The following is an 18,593-nucleotide window of genomic DNA, read 5'->3' as shown; positions in this document are numbered from 1 at the left end:
TTTGTTTTGTTTGTTTTCCCCTGTGGCTTCTCTCAGGATTTTCTCTTTTCCTTTGGCTTTCTGAGTCTTGAATATGATTTGCTTAGGGGTGTGTAGATGTGTGTGTGTGCATCTGCATGTGTCTGTATGAATATATAGATAAATATTTATATACTGTATCCCAGGTGAGAGGACATTCTGGAAGTCTTTTCCCTGAGAGACTAGGCCTTTGCTAGGGAAAAGGCTCTGGATTTATTTCACAGTGATCCTTTTTCCTTTTCTGTCCCAAGGTAATCTTTTTAAGATTTTCACTGCAAGAAGCTAATGGAGTTCCTGGTGGACAGCCTATGAACATGTGGGCCCCCAAAAGATTGTGGCACCCAGAAGTTCCCACTCTGATGCTGGTCCACACCCATCCTCTAGCAAACCATCAAAATTACCATGTGAGTCTTCATACCAGTTTGTAGCTTTAGCAGCTTCTGTTCCAGGTAAGCAGGATTTGGCTGTGATTTTCTGGATTCATCTGTCTCTCTAGATTTTGGAGTGCTGATTTGCCCTGATGGGTCCAAGAAATGTCACTGATTTTCAGTTTGTTTAGGATGAGAGGCCCCACTTTTTCTGTATTCCCAAACACAGTTTCAGTGATCTGTAAATATATACAGTAGCAGTAGTGGTGCTTAGCTGGGTCCAGATATGGATTAAATTCACTTCCATTACATTAATTACTATGGGCCAGGTCTTCACCTGGGATTTCATTTTTTGTCATTATGATAAACCCAGAGATCTGCCACATTGTATCATTCTTACAGTGGGATCTGGTATCATCTTTCTACTGTGTGCAGTGTTACTTAGGCATAACACAAAATGTTCACAAATTCTTTAAAAATTGAGGTGGACAGATAATTATGACAAATCTGATAAAAGAAGCATCTGCTATTAGAGAAGTCTTCAGAGCATTTGATATGTTGTTTTATGGTAAATTCAGAGGAGAGAGGTAGACATTATTTCCCAAAATCTTTTCCTCAAAGGATCTTTAGTTTCCCTCCTAGAGCATCTGGTGGAGCTCATGCTGTGTGGAATACTCTTTGATACATGCTTTTGTTGGTACAATAGGAAACACACAGGCTCTAGAGCAAAACGGATATGAATTTGAATCTCAACCTCACTACTTACTCTTTAGCCAAATTGCTTAATCCTATTAACCTCATGTTCCTCATCTATAAATTAAAGACATAATACTAAATGTATTGATCCATTAATTGATATCATAGGAGACAATAGCATCTACTCAGGAGTAACATGGGGATTCAATAATATTAAGTATAAACACTTAACAGTTATTAATACTCTGTTACCATCATCAAACATCAGGCTCCAAAACATTGATGAGTTCTTCCCCAGATTAAAACCAGTTTTCTCAGAATCAGTATGAAGGCTGAAATAAAGTTGCTGCCCAGTCATAAGTACTGGAATAACACATCTTGTCTGATCTACTGTGTCAGAAGGATGTGTGTAGGAGGGCATCTAAATGTAAGTTTCCACAGCCTGTGTAAACACTGAAATGTCATTCCATGTTTGGTAAAATTCACAAGGAGCATTGCATGAGTCTTCCAAATATGGCCCAGGAATCAATTTTCTTCTGGGAAAAGTATAGGGCCAGGGCTAGAAGCATTTAATCTGTATGAGCAAGCATCTGGGAGTCCTTCATTTGAAGTGAATTACTTGTGTTAATTGGCTACTAAGTCATTGTGATTGCATGTTAGAGTCACAGCTAAACCCTCTTGGACTCTGATGTGTTTTCCACCCTAAAATGTCAACATGGTGGGTGAGCTGCCATGGAGAACACCAAGGACACAACTGCTCTATGATATCTGAGTCCCGTGTGGTTAGCGTTGCTCAGTGCTGGATTCAATACTATAATCTTGAACATGTTGACTTGGAGCAATATGCGTGATTAGGTGGCTTAATTGCATGTTGTAAAGGAAGCTCTGACCTTTCCAGTCCCATTCTGGATGTGGTATTGTGCTGTTGGGAGGAGGGTGAGCCAAATGTGTGGGGGAACTTGACAGAAGCAGTGTTCCCTTGTGCAGTTACTCAAGTGTACTCAATACTTTTAGAACCATGGGGACAATGCCTTAACTACAGTGGCCATTTACTGTTCAAGGGAAGTTTAGCAGAAGTCAGGTTGCCTTGAACAAGGATTCAGGAGCATTACCGCTAAATTGTGAATGTTGAAAGTCCAACATCAGTATGTTCAGTTCTCTAATTTTTAGCCAATTTGGGAAAGTAATACAACATTAAAGATCAAAGACATGATATTCTTGTCCATCAATCCACTAGCTAAAAATATTACAGACTAGCAGTGCTGTAATCATTCCACATGACATCAAAAAGATGCAAATGTAAATCCTGTCATTTGTAAAATATTTTACAGTTTAAAAACTAACTTCACGTTCATTATAGTGTGAGGGAAAGCAATGTGAGAGAAGACAAAGCAGACATCTTTTTCCTGATTTGATGGTTGAAAGAGAAAAGCAGAAATGTTAAATGGCTTGTAGCAGTGAAGATGGAAGATAAATCCAAGTCTTTTAACATCAAGTCCATAGTTTCCTCCCCTCCTGTGGTATCTATCATGGGAAGACACCTATTCTGAAAGTAAGTATATTCCTGGGGCATCTTAAAGCCTGAGGATGAGACCCAGAATTTTGAAATACAAATTAATTTTGCTAGAAAGCTGTATTGTTTCTTGACAGTGAGTGTAACTCCCAAGAATGAAATGGCTTGGCATCTCTTGTCAAATTTACCTAAAAATTAGGCAGGGCCTGCCTGCACAGGGTGGAATGTACTAGAAGGGAAGCTATTACCCAGACAACCCAGCCCTCAGTCATTGAAATGTCCTGATAATTGCAAAAGGTATGTTTGGAACCTGAATTGTTGATATAATTGACCCGATTTTCTCCGTGGCTTTATATGTGAATGCAGTTGTACATAAAACCACCAGGCACTGATAGTCTCTGCCCCCAGCCATAAATTACCTCCAAAACAGCATCCTCTGGATCCTTGGCTGCTGCTCTGTAAATGACTGTGCCCGAGGCAGTGTCTTCTAGGATATAAATCTCAGTAACTGCCAGAAAATGTGAAATACATATGCTTGAATGAGTGTCACCATGATAAACCCAAAACCCCTCATCCAATCCTGGATTTTATGTAAAACTTACGGCTTTGTGCTTGCTCAGTATAGATGTTTTTATAGGGTGATTCCCTTTAATCTTAAAAATCATAACTATAATAATAATAACAGTAATAAAGGTAATTTATCAAGTGTCTATCTTGTGTCAGGTAATAAGAGGATTTTTAAATGTAAGCAATAATGATGATGAACATTTTCTGAGCACTTGTTAATTGCTAAGCACTTAACATGGGCAACTTGACTGTTATTTCCATTTTACTGAAGTGTAGAAAGATTAAGTAACTAACTCAGGGTCACACAGCTAATATACTAATATTGTCTGATTTTTTTAAATTCATGTCTGTCTTTTCCTGATGTTTTCCTGTTTTCTATCCATTTTTAAAACAGTAGGGACCACAAACATGCATGTTTACTGGGCAAACTACTCTCGTGGGATTAGGGACAGTGGGACAGTGGGAGACTCCTCAGGGTCTGAGGGAGGGACCCCCCCGAGGGACCCCCCCCCCGCCACCCTCCCCTGAGAAGCTGCTGCTCCACCATTTGGCCAAGAGGGCAGGATCTTTTAAGGAAAGGAGTCCCCGGGCCTGCGTGAACACCACCTAGGACACTGGCTTGGCCATCTCATAAGAAAACATTTAGGGACTGTCCACATGTAATCTAGTACCAGGCTCACTGTTTTAGAAGTCAGAGAGCCTGATATGACCTTGGATCTGCGTTTGAGGAGTTAATCATCTGCCTGGGGGAAGGGAATAGAAGGAGACTAACATTTATTCAGCACCTACACTATGCCTGGCACAATGATTGGCACGTCAACACACTGTTGCAGGCTGAGCTACATTGAGAAGGGATTACTACCTGTTTAACCAATGAGGAAACAGGCTCAGGCAGGATTAGAAACTCTCCCCACTTAGTGGCCACCCCAACATCTCATGAGGAAACAGGCTCAGGCAGGATTAGAAACTCTCCCCACTTAGTGGCCACCCCAACATCTCAACCTCATATGTTTATGTTTTTAATAGAGAACATTGGATCATCCACATGTAGGTTTTGGTTTTAAATATTTGAATACATAGAGACAAGTGATTAGAAAGAATGAGAAAATAGGGAGATTTATATACAGTGAAAATCAAATAGAAAATTAGAGAAAGAGCAAATAGGACATGACCCCTGTCCTCATAAAGCTTCTAGCTTAATGACCCGGACATACTGTTAATTAAATAATCACACAAAGAAATTATTTTAATACACAATAATCAGAGAAATGAGTAACTTTTAAAGCTGAAAAAGTTACTTCACCTTTTTAAGTCTACTGACTCCTCTATGCAATGCAGATATGACTAGAACCTCCCATATGAAGCTCTTAGGACAGGGCTACATAGCGCCTGGTAAGTGGCAGCCATTCATCATTACTTTTGCTATAATTATTCTCCCTATTACACCTATGGCTATGGCACTATGAGAGCACATAGGGCACAGGGCATGAAGTATACACATGTATGTCCACTGGATCCTTCTCCCCCCGAGAGAAAAGCTCTGTACCTTGGTCTCCTCGAGCAAGGGATCCAGTGAAGGTGGGTGGCTCATTGACATCTGCGATCTGGATTAAAATGGTCTCTGATGCTGTTGCCTCGTGGTCATCTTTGGCATAGATTGTCAGGGAGTAGAGAGTAACTGTCTCAAAGTCCAGCCTGGGTACTCCAGTGGTAAGTAACTAAATTTCAAGAAGTTGTAGAATAATGGAGTAAATGACTGACTTCATAAGGATGTATGCAGAGTATTTTAGATCTATAATGCTTAGTATGAATCAGCATTTTTTAAAAAAGACATAAAAATCTTGTATTTAAAATGTGGAAGCAAGGTGATCTGACTTATTAAAAACTTCCATGAATGAAGAGTTCATTCATGTTATATCAAATGGTTCCTCTGTCATCCTTCCTACCATTCCACATTATTCTTTCTAATAATGAAGTTTATTGAGTCCCTCCCTCGATTCTAATTTGTCAGGGAGTATCCTAAGTACTTTACAAACATCCCATTCTGTCCTTGCTATTGCAAGTGGGTACTCTTGTTGGGTACAGATGTAGAAACTGAGGCTTGGAGAGGTTAAGCAGCTTGGCCAAGTTTTCACAGATAGAAAGTACAATGACTCTGGCCTTCATCTAATTTCACACGCATGTTCTTAATCATAAGCCTGAACTGTCTAGGACCTAAAAGTGGATGAAAAGAGTCTGTCTTTCGTCCCTCATTCAGTCACCCACATGTCCTGTTCTAGGCTTCCTTTGTGGTCTCACACTGGCTTTTGAACTGCTCTCCTCAGGGCTCCCCTAAGGTTGGCCATCAACAACACTGGACTCAGATTCCATCTCTAGTATGAAAGGCTTCAAGACTTTGACCATGGCCCTTCAGGTCTCTAATCTGGATTTTTTTGCCCTTACATGAAAGCAATGAATATTCTGTCACTAATGTTCTTTGTATATCTCGCATGATGTAAATGGGTTAGGAAATGCTTGTGTCTGAAGTGTTCCCACTGGTAAAGTAACAGAAAACAAAGGTTTTATTGAATAGCAAAACCCACTGGAAAGGGCTGGCCACTTCTCTTTGGATGTTCTATGTCAAACCATGAACACTTTGTCTAAAATGATGATGGGTTTGAAGGCAATACTAATAGTTCACATGTACTGAGCCCTTACTGTGTACCAACTGCAAGTGTTTAATAGGAATTATATAATTTAACACTGAAAAAACCCAAAACAATGTGACTGGTACTTTTCATATGCCCATTTGACAAATGAAAAAACAGGCTTAGCAAGGTCACCAAGCAAAGGACAGAGGTAGGGTATAAATCTGGGCTTTATACTGAAGTCTGTGCTCTTAGCCACACTGCTCCACTCTGGTATGCCTGCCTTTCCAGTATTAGAATCACCAGCTCTCAGAAGAAAGGATCATCATGCCACTCCAACAGCCTCATACAAGCTAACATTTAATGAGCACTTTCTATGTGCCAAGCATTGCTTTCAATTCTTTACCTCATTTACACATCCAAAGAAACCTATGAGCAAGGTACTATTATTAGCTCCATTTCACAGATGAAGCAACTGGAGATTAGATTATGTAATGCAGCTAGGAAAGTCATGCTGTGGCAGGGCAGAACCCGAACCCAGTTCCTGCCAGTCTGCGCTTCCCACTGACAAACAGTATGAGTTGCTGTGACACCTGAATATGGCACCCCACCACCACCACCATGAGAAACCAGTAATACATTCATATTTGATGATTTTTCTCTACTGAACACTTAACACAGGTTGGACACTTTATCTCTATAATTCTTCTAATTATCCCACAGAGCAAATGCTGTTATCATCTTCCTGCTACCAATGAGGTAACTGAAGCTCGGAAGTTAATGCCCAAGTCACAGAGGTAGTAAGTGGCAGCTAAGATTTAATGTCAGGTCTCCCTGACTTTAAAACCTGTTTTCTTTTCATCATGCCCTGATGCTTCCTGATAAGTTAATTTAATACCATAGCCTGATTTGAAGATACACAGGAGTTTCAAGCTGTAATTAAGCAGAGCCTGTTCTCAAGCACACCCCGAACAAAGCCCCAGGCCCAGGCCGGTCCCGCTGCTTTTGGTTCCCTCTGGCCTGGGATCCCCATAGGGGAAGCAGCTGTGTCTCTCTTGCTCCCCAGCACTTTACACAGTGTTGGGCTTTTCAACACTTACTGAATTTTTAAAAATGCAAATGCTTACTCTTCACACTTGATAATGGAAGAAGACAGGAAGGTGGTTGTGGTCCCTTCTAGTTGATTGCTCTCATCCAAAGAACACAAAGTGCACACGCTGAGGGTAATTTGGGTTCCTTTTCCTCTCCTGCCTGTGCTACCCTGTTTGTGCTTCTCAGTGACAGATAGCAATTTGAAGATTATATAACCAGAGCACACCTTGTCTCATTTCCATATAATCAGTTCACTTTAAGCTTTGCTATTGTTTCTCAAGGAGACTAGTTCAGTTTAGGGTTTTGTTTTTTTTTTTGACTGCCTGCCCAGTCACCCTTCCTTAAGCTTAGTATTTTGCAAACCAAACAAGGAAGGAAGTTAACAAAGGATAGTGATATGCTAAACCTCAAATAGAACAGTATATTCCCTTTTGTATTGTAATGTGGTAGAGACAGATTTTTAGGTCATTGGGTTTTGCCTTTATCTGCAGGTTAATTTCCATGCTAGGAAAGTTTTTCATAATTGAACTATTTCTAAATCTACCTAGAGCTGGTCAATGACACAGTTATGATAATGTGACCATCTTTCTTATAGTGTTTTGTTATCTGTAATTTGACTACAACAGTGCTAAATATTTAAGCATAAATATATTCATCATAGTAGCAACCACTGTGTGTTAATTGCTTGTTATGGGCCCAGAACTAAGAAGGCACTTTGCATACTCTCTCATAGGGTCTTCTTACCAGCCCCTGAGTGAGGTGATATTATTATTGATATCTTTGTACAGAAAAGAAAACCAAAGAACAGAAAAGTCAAGTCGCTTATCCATGGCCACCTGGCTACTGGGGGAGCTATGCTTCACACCTAAGTTTGTCCAGATCTTAAAACCCATGCTTAGAATAACTGTAATTCACTAACTCACCAAAAGCAAATCATAAAAAAACAAAACCAATAAGCATAACTACTGAAGAATCTTTGCTGCCATTTTGCTGTTAAGACATAACAAAAATCAAATTACGAACAAGCATGAGACAGTATTTTGCACTTAACTGAAGTTGGAAGCAAATTTGACATCAGACAGTAGTAAGGTTTGGCAAGGATATTCAGTAGCCTCCTAACAGGTATCCTTTGCCCTGCCATAGTCTGTTCTCATCACAGCAGTTAGAGTGGCCCGTTTTAAATGTAAGGAAGTCATATTTGTATTCCACTAAATTCCCCAATGGTTTTTTAGATGTGGAAGGTAAATTTAATGTCCCCAATTCTTTACCTTTCCCTATGTTCATGTCCTTTAGCCATGTGATTTTGCAATTCCTTCCATTAAAAGCAGTGCTTATTACACCTCCACCCTGTGTGGCATGGATACTTGCTCTAACCAATGGGATACGAGCAGACATAGGTCTTGAAATGTGCATGTGGCGTTGGCTGGGTCCTCAGTGATAAAAGAGGATTAGAGGCAGTAGAAGCTGACTTGGACCCAACCCACAGTCTGGAGCCAAATCAGGCTGATCAGCTAATCACCAGCCAACCCACAGTCACATGAACAAGAAATGAATGCTTATTGTTGTATGCTATTGAGTTTTGAGGTGGTTTGTTATACAGCATTGTTGTAGCTATAGATAAATAATGTCCCACCTTCCTCAGAATACATCTAAACTCCAGCTATTCCCCTGTGCTCACTCCCCTCAGCCACAGCAACCTCTTGTTGTTTTTCAAAGCATCTTGATGTGTTTTACAAGGCATTTTATATCATTTAATCCTCTTAATAACTTGATGAAATTATGAAGGAATGTGATATTATTATCCCATTTTGTAGATGTGAAAACTGCAGATCCCAGCCTTGAAAAAGGAAGTACAACTATTTAGTAATAGCACTGGGATCAGCAGTCTGTCCACTAACTTTGGTATTACTCTGTAGGGTTTTTATCTGTTTTCCTGTTTAGCTATTTTAATAAACAACTATATTCTAAATGATGGATTTTAAAAAATTAAGGTGGGATGCACTGTCTCCACATACAAATTTGTGCAGTCATTCAGCTGATTGTTCAGTAGCTTTTTGGGTCATCTTATGGTCACCAGCATGTGCGTAACACTGTCTGACAGTGATTTCCTCAGCCTTACAGTAAAAGGCATTGTCAAACTTTATGGAGTTTTCCAATCTGTTAAGCAAAGAGTTGTCTTTAGTAAGCTCTAAATGGTCTGTATTTCTTCTGTCATTATTTACAACTTCAAATGGCTTTTCAGTGCTTATAGGGGAAAGTCTAATCCAGATAGCAAAGCATTCACTTACTGAAATTTGAGTACCTACTATGTGTCAGGTACTATGAAAAGCAAAGGATCAGTAAGACTTGCCCTCAAGAAATCCGCAATCTAGTTGAGGAGCAAATATCTGAACAGTGAATGGTACTACAGTGTAATAAGGGGTGTGATAGAGACTATGGCAGGTAATTGTCATCTACCACCTCAATCCTTTCTCTTGTCCTTGCTGTAACAATCCCACTTTTTGTTTGAGTCAAAATTTTGGTTTGCAATGCCACCTTTTTCTCCACTGGTCTTAGTGGGGCTGTACTCCCAACCAGGGTGAGAGGCAGTAACCCATCTTTAAGTCTGTCATCACATCTCACTCTTTCCACTGGCCTTAATGATTGGCTCAGAGTGAACACATGGCCCAAACTAATCCAATCAGATTGAATCTCAGCACTTTTGAACAGAATGCTGGGAAATGAACCTGCCGGATGTAGCTCTGGGAGTTGCTGGCAGCCATCTTGCAGTCATGTGGAGAGAGCCTACCTGAGAGTGTAAACATAGAACACCAGAGGGAATCCAAGTCCCTGTCATGCTATTTGAATCATGGATTAAACTGCCCTTAAAATAATGTTAGGTTTACATTCTTGGAGAGTTCAGATCTTAAACAGGTCCTTTTTTGGCTTAAGTTAGTTTGGATGGGTTTCTACTATTTTCAACTGGAAAACTGCTAACTGATTCAGAGAGGAAAAGAAGCTACTCCTGACTGTGGATTTCAAGAACGGCTAACTGGAGAAGAGGAAGGAGACAGAGGAGATCAGACAATCCAAGCCAAGGAAATAGTGTATTAGGGAAACTGGTGGCAGGTAACGACTGAGTTGCACAGACTCCGTCAGGATATGGTGCCGCCTTCCTCTCCTTGACGTCTCTGGCCATTTCCTCCCTCATACTCTTCCAGGCACACTGATCCTCGGTCTTTATGGCATGCCATGTTTTTAAACTTCTAGGTTTTTGGTTGATGGTGTTTCTTCTGATGTAATGCCTGTTCCCATGAGTCCTCTTGGAGGAATGTTAGTGTTTTGGCAGAGCCTCTCCCAAGTTTTCTTAGGCTGAATGTCTTCCTCTGGGTTACAGCAGCTTTTTGGGCCAACCTCTCTCTAAGATCTCCAGATCACCATTATAATAACAAAACTAATACTGATATGTTACTGATTGACTGAATACCAGGCAGTGTTCTAAGCACTTTACATATTGAAAACTGTCTGTGAGGCAGCATTTGTTCTTATCTTCATTTTATAGGTGACAAAAATTGCAACAGAGAGATTAAGTCATTTTCCCAGAGTAATACATACAAAACCAAGATCTGAACCCAGGCAGTTTTTGGCTCCAGAGCACATGCTCTTAACCGCCATTTCAGATTGCCTCTTATAATTCACCATGACTGGTCATGTAGGTATCTCTTTGCTCTATCACTTTCAGAGTCTCTTAAATCTAAGAGCCAATTTTGATTTCCTTACACAAGGTCCTTTGGTGGAAATCACGCATTGCTCTTAAGGACGTACTACTCACAGCACAGCCAGCAGGCACCATGAGCGTCGTGTCATATTGTTTCCCGCTGCTCTTAGTCCCATGGGGGGACTGCAGAGGGGCCCAGGTGAATGCTGTGTGTGCAGTGGATTTGTGCCACATTTAAGGAACCCTGACCTTAGGAAACCCAGATCCTCTAAAATGAGCAATAAGCCTGCCTGAGCTTTTCCCCAGACGGAGAAATCAGCACCTTATTATACTGGATGGTAAACAAAACTTCCTCACCTGCCTCATAGGTCCTGCAGGCTACAGGCCCTCTAGTTTACTCTCTCACTGCACTTCCCTGTCCCCTCCTGCCACTTTGGTCCCTTCTCCTCACCATACTCCTTCTCGCCACAGGGCCTTAGGACATGCTGTGCTTTCTGCTCAGAGCTCTCTCTCTCCATGTCATTAATTCCTATTTACTTGGAAGATTACTTCTCATGTAGCTTTTCCTCAGGGAAGCCTGACAACATCAGATGTCCCCTTTAGGTCCTTTCTTCCACCTATGGGCCTTTCATGGCTCTTATTACACTTATAATTTCTGCTTGTGTGTGTGTGTGTGTGTGTCTGTGTGTGTGTGTGTGTGTGTGTCTGTATGTGTCCATCTGATTAATGTGTCTTCCTGTGAACCAATAAACATGAGGGCAAGGATTGTGTTCTACCATGGGAACCCCAGTGTCTTGCCCTCTGAGTAGGTTTCCTGTAGACATCTGTAAGATAAATAGATCTTGATGTCCCCAGGGAGGTTTAGAGTGTCTGGCACATAATGTGTCCTAATGGGTGGGTGCTAAGTGAATAGTATACGTAAGAAGGCAAGAAAGGAGAGCATGATAGTTTCATTTTAGAATACTTGTGGTACCAAGGGATGATACTGCTCACCTAGATACTTACCTCCCACTGATGCATGGACCTATGAGACAGCACAAACGGATGAACCACAGGATTCGCATTAATGATTACAGGACCCCCAACCAGAGAAACAGGAGGTGAGACAGACACAGTGATTATGGCAACCTGTGTATGTTCAGAGGCATTTTCCAGAAGAGGGCTGGCATTTTCAATGGCGAAACTTGGAAAAGCTAGAACATCTTAGAGGAAACACAAAATTTCACTTTTTAAAATAAGAATTTCAGCAATGCTTCTCAAACTCTTTTTGCAAATATTTCAGACTACAACGGAAAAGCACAGTAAATATAACTTCTTTTTTATTAAGAGTTTTAAAATCAGTTGAATTGGTTTGGCAGAACCATTAAGAACTGTGAAGAATCTGACAACTTACGCTACTTTCAAGCTAACAAGTTAGCCTGCCAGTTTCACACATCCTGGCAGAAGACACAAGACTTCTATGTCAGAGACTGTGTTGGTTAATTTTATGTGTCAGTTTGCTCCATGAGGCAAGCATTATTCTGGATGTGTCTGTGAGGATTTGAGCAAAATTAACATTTGAATTAGGGCCCTTGAATTAGGGCAGAATTCTATGGACTGAATTGTGTCCCCCCAAATTTGAAACTCTAACCTCCTACTTTCTGAGATTGAATCAATAGGTCAGAATTAAAAGGCAAATTATGGGAGTCCCATAGCTGGATCATAGAAAGAAGTTGTGAAAAAATCCTCAAAGCTGTGTAAAAATGCTAGAATGTGACTTCATATAATAATGGAGACTGAGAGGCTACATGTTTGTACCCAAGAACAAGAGAAGATTGGGAAACACTAGTTGAACTTCTTTAGTGGAGATTGTAAAATAATGCCTAAACACTGGGTACAGGGCATCAGGGAATAGTGGGGACTGTGGTGACAATGAAAGCTTGTTTCCACCTAATGGGGGAAGCCCCTACCCAGCCCATAGGGAATGTAGGCTGAGCTATCAGATCTTATTTTTTGTGAGGATCCTGATATGGAGATTTTTATATGAAATACTCAAAACATCTTGTAGACCAAATGCATCTGAGAGTCTCTCGTTTGTGGTACCAGATTTAAGATAAAAATCTTCACCCAAACACAAAAAAGCAAAATAGAACAAACTAAATTGAAATAAAGTCTTTTTTAGACTTCATTATATCCTACTTTACTAAACATCCGACCCGCTGAGTTGATGTGATGGATTCACCTGCTATTTCAACTTCAAAAAGAGAGCTGTATGTGTAAAACAGGAGCAGTTGATTTGACTATTTCATACTTAAGAAAAATTCTGTTTACAAAAATTTCTAGAACTATAGAATAGCTCTGTGCAATATGTAATTTTAAATTTTCTAGTAACCATATTTTAAAAGGGTTTTAAAAAGGAAATATTATTTAATAGTATATTTTATTTAACTCAGTGCATTCAAAGTGTGATTTCAACACGTAATCAGCATTTTAAAATGTCAATATGATATTTTACAATCTTTTATTCCTATGAAATCCTTAAACTCCAGTATGTATTTTACATTTACAAACAGCACATCTGAATTCGGACTAGCCACATTCAAGTTGTTAATGACCTAAGTGGATGGTGGCTACTGTATTGGGCAGTATAGTTATAGAAGTCTGTTGTTGTTTTTGAAAATATAATCATTTATTTTTATTACAAATATTAAATCGAATCATGCCTAACTAATAAATTGTAAGTTATCTCAGAGAGCTTTTTCAGTTTTAACCCATCATTTATTCTTAGAATATTAAGCATGTTTTACATGGCTTTTTGTTGGCAATATGGACAGTTTGGCTTTTACCCATATCTAGAATTGACTGATTCTAATGCAAATGTTCAAGTTCTCCAATTGAGTTATTTTTATGAAATCAATCCATGCAATAGGAAAAAAATCACCTAAACCAATTTCTTGAAATTATGCATTCAAAATTTGGATAATTGATTTTTAAATTCTTGGGTTTAATGTTGCAGTGTAAGTGTAAAACATATTCATTTAAAAAAAATGTGAAGTATACAAAATTAAAAATTAAAAAGATATATGAAGTATACAAAATAAAAAATTTAAATCTCCCACTTACTCCTTCCCCATCTCTGCTGCTCTACTACCACTCCCACTCTCCATCTCCAAAAATAACCACTGTTAAATTGTTGACATACATTCCTCCCAAACATTCTGTGACCGTATGTGACTACAGAGAGCTTATTTAAAAGGAGTTTTCTAGTGTTCCTGGTTTAGGACATCGTGTCTCCACTCTGCGTACACCGTGGATTACCCTCTTACTTGCATATCAGAACACACAGAGTTGCCTCCTTTTAATGGCTCCAATGTCCACAGTTTGTAGAACTATTTATTTAGTCCTCTCTTGATGAATGTGTAGGTTGCCTCTTGTTTTTGCTATTTCAAAAAAACCTACATCCTGATGTTATGATTTCTAGAGAATATGTTCCCAGAGATGGGATGCTGGTTCTGAGACTGCAGATCAAATGCTGGTAGCTATTGGCAAATCGCCCTCCAGAGAGCTAACCCTGCCTTGCAGCCATATCAGCTGAACCTGAGAGGACATTTTGACTGAAATGTACACTTTCCAATGTGGCACAGCCCAGAGCACTTAACCATTTCAATTTCTAAGACCACCACTAAGAAGTTACGAAGGAGAGTAGAAGAAAAGCAAATGATTATTTCAAAACTATATGATGAGTCCAAAGTCATCGACACCAACCTGGGGCAGCAGCCAACACAAGAAGCAGATGAAAAAAAGGCATCATTTGCTAGAAAGCCTCTCGCCTCTTCAGAGACACTGTACCAGCCGATTCCTGCTCTGACTTCCAGCGAGTGGAATTGCTTTGGCAAGGAAGCCTCTCCAGAGAAACACTGTCTCTAGGCACCCTGTATACACTTCTTCATGATGCAATTCTTGCTAAGTGATCTGTAAAGTTCCACATTCTTCTTGCAAAAGGGCAAAAGCCCCACCAAGAAAGTTTGCTTTGAAGAAGGAGAAAAAGTCCCCAATCCATATTCCTCTACATGCAAAGGCTTCCCAAATCCTGGTAAATCTTGGATGGCCAGAATTACTGGAGATTCTTCAAGACATGGTCAGCTTATTACATATTCATTGATTTTCAAAAGGATTCAGTTTCAAAATTACTGCAGGTCACTAAGGTACACTGTTTGCCCTGTTCTATGTGTTTATCACTCCCAAACTCAGAATAAGGCCTAGGGTCTCTGCTTACCAAGTTTGCAGATGACTTACAAGTTAGGTGAGGTTAGTAAGCAGTCACATAAAGATAAAATGTAAAAACAATTAATAATCTGTCAAAAAAACAATAAAATGCAAAATTAATATATTTAGGTCAATACTTGTCTGGGGTGGGGAATTAGCGTAGGGCCACTGATAGCAAAGATCTGGCTGGCTGAATGGAGAGTTTACATAAAAAGATCTCTAAGGGCAGCGGACAGGAGAGCCACAGGTCAAATATGAAGGACAAACCACATTTTTAAATGCATAAAGATTCTTAGAAATTTGAAGTTCAATAGCATTTGATTGGTCCAGCACTGCAATTTACTACAATCCCATCCCTCCCTATTATACCCCACAGCTTCTCATATTTTCCCTCCTGGCTCCAGCAGGCATTCATGTTTGCAATCTCTGAGTTAGTGGTTTCAATCAACTGCTGTCTCAATAGGAGTCAGCTGTTGTTATGGTTACCTGAATAGGATCCTGCTATCTGAGATATGTTCAATACGAGGATAATGCTAAGAACAAGGGAGATCATACAGATTTTGCCCTGCTCTGGGATTTTGGCTGGACACTTACAAATGTCCAGGGAGTAATCATATGGGTATGACTCCAAGCCAAATCCTGTGAAGGAAGGTTGGAAAGAAAAATAAAGTCATGGGGGACTCGGAAATTGGTGCCCTTCTCTCTAGCTCCATTACCCCAGACTTAGTTAAACTACTGTAATCTCACACTTGAGCTAAGGCAAAAACCTAACTTCCCAGTCTAGTATTTCCCTCTCTCTGTTCATTGGTCCTCATGCATCGTTCATTTCAATATCATACCTCCTGAGTATTTCCTGAACCTGTACACTCCTGTCTCACTCATCGCTGGCCTGGACCAATTGCCTACGTAATGACTTTTTAGCAACCATACTTTCCCTCTGCATTGTATTTCCACGCTGCACCCATCTGTCTTTTTAAAACACAAGCATAATGTTGCCTTCCCTTGTCACCTGTGTTCCCACCACATTGGTCTCCCTTTCACCCTCAAACAAGGCCTGGTTCCCACCTACCTCAGGACCTCTGCTCTGGTAGTTTTCCATCTGTGGAATACTTCCTCTGCCTGCTCTCACCATAGTTTGCCTCCTTTCCAAATATCACTTCTTTAAGGTGTCTTTCTTGATCACTCTGGCAGAAGCAGTCACCTTTGCTTGCTTTCTACCAGGTTTTCCTAGTTTTTGGTAGCATTTTTTTACCAGTGTCTGAAGTGCTTTATCTATTTGTTAACATGTCTGGTCTGTGTGTCTTCCACTAGAATTTAAGTCCTAATTGTTTGTTTAAGGCTGAGTCCCCATTGCCCAGAATAAACCTTCATTGACTAGCTCCATAAAAACCCTTATCAAATTCACACAGACAGAAAAGCAGGAATGCAGTTTCCAGAAGAATGGGGAGTTACTGTTTAATGGTTTCAGAGTTTCAGTGTTGTAAGATGAAAAAAGTTCAGGAGATGGATGGTGGTGATGGTTACACGATGATATGAGTATACCTAGTGCCACTGGACTATTCACTTAAAAATGGGTAAGATGGTAAATTTTGTATTATATACGTTTTACCACAATTTTAAAAAATTAATCATTAAAAAACCATAACTCTCCATTGCTCTGAAGATCAAGGCAAACATCTTTGTTCTGTAGGATCCAGCAAGTTTGCCCCAGCTCTCTCTCCAGCTCATCACATGTAGCTCTCTGTGCCACCACCTGCCTGCCTGCATTACACATTTCCAGAGCCAGCAGACTCCTCCCACCTCAGGGCTTTGGTACCTGCTGATTCATCTACGTGGGACAGTCAGATCTTCACATGGCTGACTCACTTTCCTTGTCAGCTGTCAGGCAGGCAGGCAGGCCGCCTTCCCCAACTCCCATCTAACGTTGACCCTCATTATCCTATCATCCTTTTTAGTTTTCTTCATAGCACTTACTCCCAGCCAAAGTTAATTCATTTCATATTTTTTGTCAGCCTCTCCCACAACATTTTCAGTCATGTTAGTTCAGAGAGTCTGTGTGTGTTGTTCGCTTTAGTGTCCCAGGTGTCTAGCACCAGCATCCACTAGGCATTCAAATAATCGTTGGGTAAATGATTAACTAAAACATCCCTGGAAAGTAGCAGTTACTACACCTATTTTACATATAAGAAAATGGAGGTCCAGAGAGGTTTTGTGACCTGCCCAAGGACACAAACCTTGTAAGGGGCAGAGATAGAATTTAAAAACAGATTTGGCTCAAATCAGTGTCTGCCTGTGCCCTAGCTCTTCTTCCCATCCCACTCTTGCTAGCTCCATCAGCAGCTTCAGGACCCCTTGGAAAACCCAGGTCTCTTTTCACTTCAGCCTGTTAAACACACTCACAGACAGACACATACACAAATAAAGACTAGCTTTCTTTTCCTAGTGTAGAAGTAGTCTCATTCATTCAGATACTTGACAAAATACAACAGAATTAAGACAACTATTCCAATCAAGTGAAAACAGTTGCCCCTTGGTTAAAGAAAATGCTCATTCATTTATTCATTCATTCAAGCACCTGTTATTTATTGTGTTCTAGGGATTCCAATGCCTGTGGAAAAACAGATGAGGTAGAACCAGAAACCCATTTGGCTAAAGCACATCAGATATGCTGTATTTCAGTGCTTCTCCAAGGACCACCTACGCTCTCTTCTTTGGCCTGGGTGCTTTTAGTATCCCTACTTTACAGATGAGAAAATGAGCACCAATAAGTCAAGTGAATTGATGAAGGCCACATAGCTGGGATGGAACAAGAAAGAGCCCAAGTGCAATTCCTAAAACCCATACTCTTCTAACCCCTCAGTGTTGTACACTATATTCTTGACAATTTTTAAGTTCTTCCCCCTGCTGGAACATACAAGACCCTCGCTTCCTAAAGTATGGTTTCTGGGCAGCATCATCAGCATCATCTGAGAATTTGTAAGAAATGCCAATTCTTGGATCTTGCCCCAGACCTGTATCAAAATCTGAATTCTAATAAGACCCACATGTAATTCGTGTGCACACGAAAGTTTGAGGAACATGCTCCAGGTTACTGATGAGTGCAAACAGAAAAAGCAGAGTGATTCTCGTATCTCCCAACATTTTCCTAGACTTTTCCTTTTTAGCATCTGGTTCTTTCAGGCTGAAAAACTAAAAAGCCCTCTTGAGAGTCATAGAAATAAATCCTAGTGTCTGCTACCACCTGGTGGTGAGAAGTTGCAACCCAGGCAGAATTTGCTCTTTAGAAAATGGTGAGATGTTGGAAGGGAGGGCTTGGCCCAGGTATTCAACTTTTACAGCCCATGTACTTTATAATTCTCTCCTTTTTTGAAATTCAGACATAGATATATAAATCTGATAATCAGTTTGTGTAGTGATTTTTTTCTTACCAATCCAAATGGTAGTGGTTAGACAATGAGGTTACCTTTCCTGCATTTGCCTTGCCCTGGAATGTACAACATGTGTTCCACAAAGTAATACAGAATTCCCCACCACTGTGTCAAATGCATCATTGGTGACTTCTGTGAAGTGGTAAACAGGGAGAGTCCCACCAATAATGTCTCTAACACCTTGGAAGGGAATAAGAAAGAGATTCCAAAAATTCCCTACATAGCTACCCCGAACAGCCCAGAAGTTTAAACAACCTCAGTCCTGGATGACTTTGGTTTGAAGTTTGTGAAATGAAGAGCTAAAGAAATCCGAAACAACTGCTTCAGGTGAAGTTGATAGCA

The 18,593-nt window shown here is 40.2% G+C and overlaps 1 protein-coding gene across 1 annotated transcript in view; it reads right to left on the bottom strand.

Annotated features, from left to right (window-relative positions):
* The window catches only part of LOC130683156 (cadherin-related family member 3-like), a 56,906-nt gene extending 42,481 nt beyond the window's left edge, over positions 1–14,425 (bottom strand). The window contains exons 1-4 of the mRNA XM_057499430.1: positions 14,323–14,425; positions 11,584–11,780; positions 4,709–4,880; positions 3,015–3,103 (exon numbers count right to left, since the gene is read on the bottom strand). Of these exons, the coding sequence (XP_057355413.1) occupies positions 3,015–3,103; positions 4,709–4,880; positions 11,584–11,780; positions 14,323–14,368 (504 nt within the window). The 5' untranslated portion in view covers positions 14,369–14,425. The remainder of the gene's footprint in view (positions 1–3,014; positions 3,104–4,708; positions 4,881–11,583; positions 11,781–14,322) is intronic.
* Between the last annotated feature and the right edge of the window lie 4,168 nt (positions 14,426–18,593).

Source organism: Manis pentadactyla, chromosome 1 (assembly GCF_030020395.1).
Source record: "Manis pentadactyla isolate mManPen7 chromosome 1, mManPen7.hap1, whole genome shotgun sequence".
NCBI classification, from domain to species: Eukaryota; Metazoa; Chordata; class Mammalia; order Pholidota; family Manidae; genus Manis; species Manis pentadactyla.
The sequence above is the reverse complement of the archived record's forward strand: the minus strand, read 5'-3'. Positions and strand labels throughout refer to the sequence as shown.